This window comes from Nicotiana tomentosiformis, chromosome 3 (genome assembly GCF_000390325.3).
Source record: "Nicotiana tomentosiformis chromosome 3, ASM39032v3, whole genome shotgun sequence".
In the NCBI taxonomy this organism is placed as follows: domain Eukaryota; kingdom Viridiplantae; phylum Streptophyta; class Magnoliopsida; order Solanales; family Solanaceae; genus Nicotiana; species Nicotiana tomentosiformis.
In genome coordinates, this window is record NC_090814.1 from 31,239,778 (window position 1) to 31,250,395 (window position 10,618).

General features: G+C 38.5%; 1 protein-coding gene across 1 annotated transcript; it reads right to left on the bottom strand.

Moving 5' to 3' along the window:
- Nucleotides 1–8,690: 8,690 nt before the first annotated feature.
- On the bottom strand, nt 8,691–9,818 carry LOC138907573 (uncharacterized). The gene is made up of 2 exons (XM_070198172.1): nt 9,709–9,818; nt 8,691–9,168 (listed from the first exon to the last, which is right to left on the bottom strand). The coding sequence occupies exons 1-2, from the start codon at nt 9,816–9,818 to the stop codon at nt 8,691–8,693; spliced, it is 588 nt and encodes a 195-aa protein (XP_070054273.1).
- Nucleotides 9,819–10,618: the final 800 nt, after the last annotated feature.

Below are 10,618 nucleotides of genomic sequence, written 5' to 3' on the forward strand. Positions count from 1 at the left end.
ACCCAATTAACCATTCCCCAAGATTCTTATGTTGTAAGAATTCTGAATTCCCTCTTCCTTGTGGTGATGGTAGTGTTAAAATAGATGATAGGGTTAAAATGACTTTTTCACTACTGATAGATTCCGAAGGGAGGAAAGAAGATGTACTATGACTGTATATACTTTGTATAGCCGTGAATAACAATGGATACATTGTTATGCAGTACATATACATTCTTTATGCATATATAAACACACACACATACTTGCGGAGATGGTTGATTAAATTTCAAGAAGGTTTTGGATTGAATTGGAATACTTAGTTTCATGGTTAGAAGCTTCAGTTATAAGAATTGACCAAGATTTGACTTTTGTGTAAATGACCTCGTATTGGTAATTTAATGGTTCCAATAGGTTTGTATGGTGATTTTGAACTTAGGCATATGTTCGGATTTAGATTTGGAGGTTCCTAGGATGATTTGACTCTTTTTGCAGAAAGTTAGCAATTTGAAGGTTTAGATATTTCATAAGTTTGACCATGGATTAACTTTGTGGCTGTCGGGTTCGGATTGTTGTTCTAGTATTTGGAATAGGTCTATTTTATCATTTGAATTTTTTATACAAAGTTTGGCCTCATTCTGAGTTGGTTTGGTAGGAATCGAACACTTGATTGTGAATATTGAAGTTCTTGAGTTTTAAGGCTAGCATAATGTGTGTTGGTGTTCGATTCGTGAATTTGGATGTTATTTTAATGCTCTGAGATTGCAAATGAGTTCGTATGAGGTTTATAAACTTGTGTAGATATTTGGTATGGGGCCCGAGGGGCTTGGCTATCTTCTGGAAGAGTTTGGAAAGAGCTTCACTTTTGCTAGTGCTGCAGACCTCGCATTTGCGAGGGTCCACAATTGCGGACACCTTATCGCATTTGTAATTACTGGCTGCCATGAGAGAAGTCACAATTGTGAGATAGTTAGGCGCATTTGTGACATTGGCTGGCAGCTGGGAACTTTGCAATTGCGAAGTTGGGGATCTTATTTGCGACATTGCTAGAGGCAGTCTGGGATCGCATTTGCAAGCTCAGGGTCGTATTTGCGAGCCTCTGGTCGCAAATGCGATATCTGCAGTTGGTTATAAGTTGGGCATTTCGGAACTTAGACTCATTTTCTTATATTTTGAGCCATAGACTTTATGAGGGGCGAATTTTGAGGAGGATTTTCATATGAAGCTATTGGGTAAGCAATTTTCACTTGATTTTGATATTATATCTTGATTTCTCATGAAATCTTTACACCAAAATCATGAAATTTGGAAGGAAATTTTTGGTAGGCTTTTTACTATGTTTTGAAAAACAAAAGGTGATAATTTGATAGTCTATTTGGATCGATTTTAGGATCATATCACATATTTTGGACTCGTGGGGTTATGGGTAGTCGGGATCTACCCCTTGATTTAGATTTTGATCGTGCAGGCCTAGGGTTGTGTCACGACCCAATTTAGGATTATGACCGGCACTTAGGAGCAAGTGCCCCTAAGTAAGCCTTACCGATATTTTACAGAAAAACGGACAGAGTTTCTTCTATTTTTGGGACTATCCAATAATTTCCCTGTCTCAAATCAACAACCAAACATCCTAATATCAATCCAAACAACAATAACTTTATCAATTAATCCAAACAAATATCTACTATTAATAATCCACCCACTAACAGCTAGAAATACAAATTTATCTCCAACTTTGATAATAAAGATCGATACTCAACATAAGTGTATAATGACAAGAATACTCATGAAACTAATAGAATGACTATGGAGCGACTCTAAGAATTCAAAGAAAAGATCATAACAATAAATAAAATCTCCGCCCCGCGCAAACAAGTACGAGACTCACCAAGAACTATCAACTTGTGTGCTCTAATTAACGAAATCCTCGCCTGTGTCAACTGCTGTCTCTATTAAAAAATATAGCGGGGAGTGAGTCGCTAGCTCAGTGAGTAATAACACTTAATCAACAACCATTTTTATTGGGGACAAGTCAGAAAACATGCTAGTATATTAAATAAAAAATATCATAAAAATACCCTTTCAAAAACAATAAATAATTTTCAGTCTCATCATGTTTTTATTGTAGTATAATACAATTAACGATTCAGTAATAAGCTCGGTAACCACTGTATAATATCAATATTCACATTTGGAAAGTTTCAATGAACAGATCATGCAATCATTATAACGGTGGACTTCTTCGCAAGAAGTCAAATATAACGGTAGTCCTTACTCGAGGAAAATCAGTAACGGTATGCTAGTTTTACCTTCCCGCTAGCGAGGGCTGTAACGGTAATCGGTAATTACAAGGTGCACCAGGTCTAACGAACCCGCCGTTAGCTACGAGATCCTTTAATGTCTACTTTCATTTATACTTGTCTCTATAATCCGTATATACTCGTAGAAAATATTTTAAAAAAATATAGAGCATTTCAGTTCTTATCAAATCATATAATTTCATTTCGATAACAGTAAATTCAAGTAACGATAAAACAGATCTAGTTACAACGAATATATTTAAAACATCGGTAATAATCTCAAATAACTATTTCTGTATCATATTGAGTGAAAGACTTGTCCCACATGCAACTCAAAATAATCGGTAATATATTCATATTAAAAATCATGTGTAAATCATGCATGTTATGAAAACACAAATTGCGGTAAGATTACTACTCACAGTACTTCGTGCGAAATACCAAACTCATCACCTCGAATGATTCGTACGATTTTCTTCAATTAATCTATAACCACATCAACACCGATCTCGTGTTAATTGCCTCATTTAAGCTAAATTCATCACTAATTTAGGATACCCAATCCTCCGAGTATTATATTTTATCAACAATTCGCCGAATTATATTTACCCGTTCTATGAGTAATGTAGATTAGTCCAAAATCCTTTAAATAAAAAGGCAATTTATATAGTTTATTCCCTGTACTACTCAATTTTCTTAATCATGTATATAAGTTGAAACTGAAATAACATTACTGTCCATAATAATCCTTCTTAATCGGTACTTATCCTTTATACTCAATAAACTGTATAATACAGACAATAAGCCGTGTAGTACCTACATAGAGAGCAATAATAAAATTCACCAAACGTTATTGATCGAAGCTTTTCTGACCAAAGATTTAGTGCTTAAAGCTTTTTTCTCCTTACCGAAATTCTCCCCACGTTGGTGAAGCTTAAAGCTTCATATCTTCTTCAATTCTACTCTTTCTTTACTTAGGGTTTTTATTTGTTTTCTGTTTTCTACAGAAGCTTAAGTACGGCACTTTCCCCTTCCCAATTCCCTTTATTCCTCTTTTAGAATATAATGCTCCATTCCTTTTTTTTTTTTAATTAAATGACCAATAAGCCCCTAACTTAAATATGGATTACTACATCCTTTCCACCTTATGAAATTCAGTCCCAGAATTTACCTCTAGTACGTACCTGTAGACTGAAATAAGTGAGGATACTTGACTCGCATAACATCTTTCACTTCCCTCGTAGCTTCTTCAACTTTATGATTTCTCTATAAGACTTTCACGAACAATATTTCTTTTGACCGTAGTTTTCTTACTTGTCTATCAATAATAGCCATCGGCTCCTCCTCGTAAGACTTCTCATCAAGCGGTAGAGTCGGTGCTTCAAGCACCTGAGATGAGTCTGATATATATTTTTTTAGCATTGGGAGATGAAACACTGGATGAATAAAGGACAATTCAGGAGGAAGTGCCCAACGATAAGCCACAGCTCCCACTCGGTCAAGTATTTCATATGGTCCTATAAACCCAGGGCTCAACTTGCCTCTTTTCCCAAACCGCATCACACCTTTCATAGGGGAGAATCATAGGAACACTTGGTCTCCAATTGCGAACAATAAGTCTCTTCTTCTCTTATCCGCATAAGAGGTTTTTGTCTGCTTTGAGCTGTAAGCAATATCTGTCTGATCAAATGGACCTTGTCCATAGCTTCTTGTACTAAGTCGGGTCCCAATAAGTTACTCTCACCAGCTTAAAACCATCCGATAGGAGGACGACATCTTCTACCATATAATCTTCGTACGGTGCCATTTGGATATTGGACTGGAAGCTATTGTTGAAAGCAAATTCAGCTAAAGGTAGATAAGCGTCCCAACTACCTCAGAACTCAAGAATACAAGCTCTCAACATATCCTCCAAGATCTGTATAGTACGTTCAGACTGCCATTCTGTCTGTGGATGAAATGCAGTGCTAAGATCTACTCGTGTACCTAGTGCTTCTTGAAACATTTTCCAGAAGTGTGAGGTAAATTGTGATCCTCTATCAGAGATGATGGATATTGAAACTCCATGAAGTTGGACAATTTCGTTCATAAATATATGTGCATACCTCACTCCACCATATGTAGTTTTCACTGGTAAAAAGTGTGCTGATTTTGTCAATCGATCTACAATCACCCTTACAAAGTCATAACCTCTAAGGGCTCATGGTAGCGCGGTGATAAAATCCATAGTAATTCTTTCCCATTTCCACTCTGGAATCTCAATTTGTTGTAGTAGTCCTGCGGGTCGCTGATGCTCAGCCTTGACCCGCTGACAAGTAAAACAGTTAGAAACAAAGTTAGCAACATCTTTCTTCATAACTTCCCACCAATAAAATTGCTTTAGGTCATGGTACATTTTTGTGGATCCAGGATATATAGTGTATCTAGAGTTGTGAGCTTCTTCAAGAATAGCCTGTCTTAACCTATCTACGTTTGCTACACATAGTCTATCACCCATTCGATGAACACCATCACTTTCAACAATCATATTCGTGCTTTTACCAGCTAAGGCCTCATCTCTGTATTTGCATAATCGCTCATCCTCATATTGGGTGGCCTTAATGCGCTCAACTAATGAAGACTTAGCTTGAGCACAAGCCAACAATGCCTCTGAATTTCTCACACTAAATGTGATACCTGTATCTTCTAGTCTATGAATATCTTTAGCCAAAAGTCTGTTTGTAGGAGCTATATGTGACAAACTCCCCATAGATTTTCTGCTCAATGCATCAGTCACCACATTGGCTTTTCCAGGATGATACAAAATAGAACAATCATAGTCTTTGAGTAGTTCCATCCACCGACGCTATAGAAGATTCAGATCTCTCTGCTGAAAGATATACTTCAGACTTTTATGATCAGTATAAATCTCACAAGTTTCTCCGTATAGGTAATGCCTCCAAATATTTAGAGCAAATACCACTGCAACCATCTATAAATAATGTGTAGGATAGTTTTGCTCGTGATTTTTCAATTGTCTTGAAGAATAAGCTACAACGCAACTATTTTGCATGAGAACATATCCTAATCCCACCCTCGAGGCGTCACAGAATATTGTAAATCCTCCAGAATCTGATGGTAAGGCTAATATTGGTGCAGTTGTCAAACATGTTTCGAGTTTCTGAAAGCTATGCTCACATTCCTCCGTCTACTGAAACTTTGCATTTTTTGTGTTAGCTTAGTCAGTGACGCTGCTATTCTGGAGAAATCCTGCACAAAACGCCAGCCTGCTAAGCCTAAAAAGCTACGAATTTCTGTAGGGTAAGTAGGCCTGGGCCATCTTCTATTTTCTTAGGATCTACCATAATTCCATCTTTGGATACAACATGCCGTAGAGATACTACCGAGTCTAGCAAAAATTCATACTTCGCGAACTTAGCATAAAGCTGATGTTCTAGCAGTGTCTGCAACACAGCCCTAAGATGATTCTCGTGTTCTCCTTGGCTGCGAGAATATATCAGGATATCATCAATAAATACTATTATAAATCTATGCAAAAACGGATTGAACACCCTATTCATTAAATCCAACAATGCAGCTGGAGCGTTAGTTAGTCCGAAAGGCATCACCAAGGACTCATAGTGCCCGTACCGAGTCATGAAAGCAGTCTTAGAAATATCTTCATCTTTGATTATAAGCTGATGATAACCAGATCGGAGGTCAATCTTTGAAAAGTGGGTAGCTCCTTGTAACTGATCAAACATGTCGTCTATACGAGGCAAAGGATATTTATTGCGTATTGTTATCTTGTTTAACTGCTTGTAGTCAATGCACATTCTCAGAGATTCGTCTTTTTTCTTTACAAAAAATACTGGTGCACCCCATGGTGATATACTAGCTCTAATAAAGCAGATCTAACAAATCCTGTAACTATTACTTTAGCTCCCTTAACTCTGCTGGTGCCATCCGATATGGGGGTATCGATATTGGCTGCGTGTCAGGTGGAAAATCAATACCAAAATCTATTTCTTGTACTGGAGGCAATCCTGGTTAATCCTCAGGAAATACATCAGAAATTTCTCTCACTACTGGTACATTTTATATAATAAGTGTTTCCTTTCTTGTGTCATTTACAATAGCCAAGAGACTCAAGCAACCTTTCTTCAGAAGTCGTTGAGATTTCATAAAAGATACAACTTTGCAAATCTCTGGAACTTCACTCCCCCTTAGAATAAAATTGGGTTCATTTGGTATCTCAAACTTAACTATCTTTGCATGACAATCAACGATAGCATAGCAAGAAGATAACCAATCCATTCCCATCAGCATGTCAAAGTCAATCAAATCAAGTACATTAAGGTCAGCTAGAGTATCTCTGCCCTCAACCCGAATCTGACAAGCATGATACACGTATTCAGCTAATAGAGACTCTCCAACATGAGTAGCAACTAGAAAAGGATCATTCAATAGCTCAGGATATCTACTAAACCTCAAAAAAAAGTACAAGGACACATATGAGTGAGTAGATCCCGGATCAATCAACGCAAGTGCATCAAATGAATAGACAGAAAGAATACATGTAACCACAACATTCAAGGCATGAGAATCATGTCTAGTAAATGCAAAAACTCTCGCCTGACCTCTACCAGCATTCCCTTGTCTTTGATTCATAGTAGCACAATCTCCAGCACCTCGACCTCTATTTCTTGTACCTGTAGCACCTGAAGTATTACGAGTGGTCTGAGTAGGTGCAGCTGACTGAATAGAAGCTTGGATGAAATTTCTCGGAGGTTGAGGGAAATCCCTCAAGTGATGTCCTGACTGGCCACACCGAAAGCACTCTCCAGTTAGAACACGACATTGGCCCAAATGTGATCTACCACAAGTCTGGCAGACTGGAGTAGTGCAAGAACATCTTTTTTCATATTGGGTATTTACCAGCTAAGGCCTCATCTCTGTATTTGCATAATCGCTCATCCTCATATTGGGTGGACTTAATGCGCTCAACTAATGAAGACTTAGCTTGAGCACAAGCCAACAATGCCTCTGAATTTCCCACACTAAATCTGATACCTGTATCTTCTAGTCTATGAATATCTTTGGCCAAAAGTCTCTTTGTAGGAGCTATATGTGACAAACTCCCCATAGATTTTCTGCTCAATGCATCAACCACCACATTGGCTTTTCCAGGCTGATACAAAATAGAACAGTCATAGTCTTTGAGTAGTTCTATCCACCGATGTGTTCTCTCCGCTGAACGATATACTTCAGACTTTTATGGTTAGTATAAATCTCACAAGTTTCGTTGTATAGGTAATTCCTCCAAATATTTAGAGCAAATACCACTACAACCATCTATAAATAATGTGTAGGATAGTTTTGCTCGTGCTTTTTCAATTGTCTTGAAGCATAAGCTACAATGCGACCATTTTGCATGAGAACACATCCTAATCTCACCCTCGAGGCGTCACAGAATATTGTAAATCCTCCAGAATCTGATGGCAAGGCTAATATTAGTGCAGTTGTCAAACATATTTTGAGTTTCTGAAAGCTCTGCTCACATTCCTCCGTCTACTGAAACTTTGCATTTTTTTATGTTAGCTTAGTCAGTGGCGCTGCTATTCTAGAGAAATCCTACACAAAAAGCCTGTAATAGCCTGCTAAGCCTAAAATGCTGCGAATTTCTGTAAGGGAAGTAGGCCTGGGCCATTTCTGCACATCTTCTGTCTTCTTAGGATCTACCATAATTCCATCTTTGGATACAACATGCCGTAGAGATGCTACCGAGTCTAGCCAAAATTCACACTTCGAGAACTTAGCATAAAGCTGATGTTCTCGCAATGTCTGCAATACAGCCCTGAGACGATTCTCGTGTTCTCCTTGGATGCGAGAATATATCAGGATATCATCAATAAATACTATTACAAATCTATGCAAAAATGTCTTGAACACCCTATTCATTAAATCCATGAACGCAGCTGGAGCGTTAGTCAGTCCGAAAGGCATCACCAAGAACTCATAGTGCCAGTACCGAGTCATAAAAGCAGTCTTAGAAATATCTTCATCTTTGATTATAAGCTGATGATAACCAGATCGGAGGTCAATCTTTGAAAAGTGGGTAGCTCCTTGTAACTGATCAAACATGTCGTCTATACGAGGCAAAGGATATTTATTGCGTATTGTTATCTTGTTTAACTGCCTATAGTCAATGCACATTCTTAGAGATTCATCTTTTTTCTTTACGAACAATACTGGTGCACCCCATGGTGATACACTAGGTCTAATAAAGCCTTTATCTAATAAATTCTGTAATTGTTGCTTTAGCTCCCTTAACTCTGCTGGTGCCATCCGATATGGGGGTATCAATATGGGGTGCGTGTCAGGTGGAAAATCAATACCAAAATCTATTTCTTGTACGGGAGGCAATCCTGGTTAATCCTCATGAAGTACATCAGAAAATTCTCTCACTACCGGTACATTTTCCATACTAAGTGTTTCCTTTCTTGTGTCATTTACAATAGCCAAGAGACTCAAGCAACCTTTCTTCAAAAGTCGTTGAGATTTCATAAAAGATACAACTTTGCAAATCTCTGGAACCTGACTCCCTCTTAGAATAAAATTGGGTTCATTTGGTATCTCAAACTTAACTATCTTAGCATGACAATCGATGATAGCATAGCAAGAAGATAACCAATTCATTCCCATCAGCATGTCAAAGTCAATCATATCAAGTACAATAAGGTTAGCTAGAGTATCTCTACCCTCAACCCGAATCTGACAAGCATGATACACGTATTCAGCTAATAGAGACTCTCCAACAGGAGTAGCAACTAGAAAAGGATCATTCAATAGCTCAGGATGTCTATAAACCTCAAAGAAAAGTACGAGAACACATATGAATGAGTAGATCCTGGATCAATCAACACAAGTGCATCAAATGAATAGACAGAAAGAATACACGTAACCACAATATTTGAGGCCTAGGAATCCTGTAAAAACTCTCGCCTAACCTCTACCAGCATTCCCTTGTCATTGATTCATAGTAGCACAATCTCCATCACCTCGACCTCTATTTCCTGTACTTGTAACACCTGAAGTATTACGAGTGGTCTGAGTAGGTGCATCTGATTGAATAGAAGCTTGGATGAAATTTCTCGGAGGTTGAGGGCAATCCCTCAAGTGATGTCCCATCTGGCCACACCGAAAGCACTCTCCAGTTAGAACACGACATTGGCCCAAATGTGATCTACCACAAGTCTGGAAGAATGGAGTAGTGGCATATATCTGCCCAGAATTACGATGTCCAGATGATGATGGTCTCCTAGTACCCTATCTGTAATGTGGTTTGTTTGTGGACTGTGAAGACAGGTGTGTCCCTGTCTAAGAACCCTATTGTTGTTATCCCTAATTTCCCGCTCTTCGATTAACACTAAAACCGCCAATGAAAGACCCTTCTGTCTTGGCCTTCTTACGTAAATCACTAGTTGCACGCTCATCACGTCCCTTATTTTCAATCTTTCTAGCAAGGTCAACTGCAATAGAGTAGGATAATGTCTTCATCTATGGGGATACTGCAGTGTATAGACGACCAACCAATACATCAATAAACCTCTGAACTCGAGCTTCTTCAGTAGGCACTAAGTAAGGAGCATATCTAGCCAGCTTACAAAACTTGGTGTTATATGTTGACACATCCATATCTAGAGTCTGAACCAATCTCTCAAAGTCTCTAGTATATTTTTGCATCAGACTGTTTGGAAGAAAATGATTCACGAACAACTTAGTGAACTCGTCCCATGTTAGTGGTGTTGCTCCTGCTGGCCTTCCTAGCAATACAGTTTCATGCCATGTATTGTCCATATCCTCTAGTTTGTATGCTACGATCTCCACGACTCTCTCACTAGAAAATCCTAGAGCACGTAATGCCTTGAGTGTCCCATCGAAAGAAACTTTGAGGATCTGCTGAATTATCAGAACCTGTGAATTTTGGTGATTTCAATTTCAGGAACTCTTGTAGGGATACTTCCTTATTCCCAAAAGTCTAAGTCTGTGCAGGTGCTTGTATCAGTAAAGTAGTCTGAGGAGCTGAATTTCTACCCTGAGTTGGCACCAATGCCTCTAACACATTCAATAACTTTGCCACTACATCTGCAAGTAAGGCAACAGTAGGTACAACAGTTGGCACTGGTGATGGAGCATCCTGAACCCCCTGTTCTTGCACTTGATCTGGCATAATAGCTTAGGGTTGATCCATGTTCCCAACTTCATGTTGAGGAGCAACCTCTCTTCTAGTTTGATGAATCCCAACTTGACTGCCACCCCGGATAGTACCACGTCTAGAAGATGAGGGTGTGCGTGTC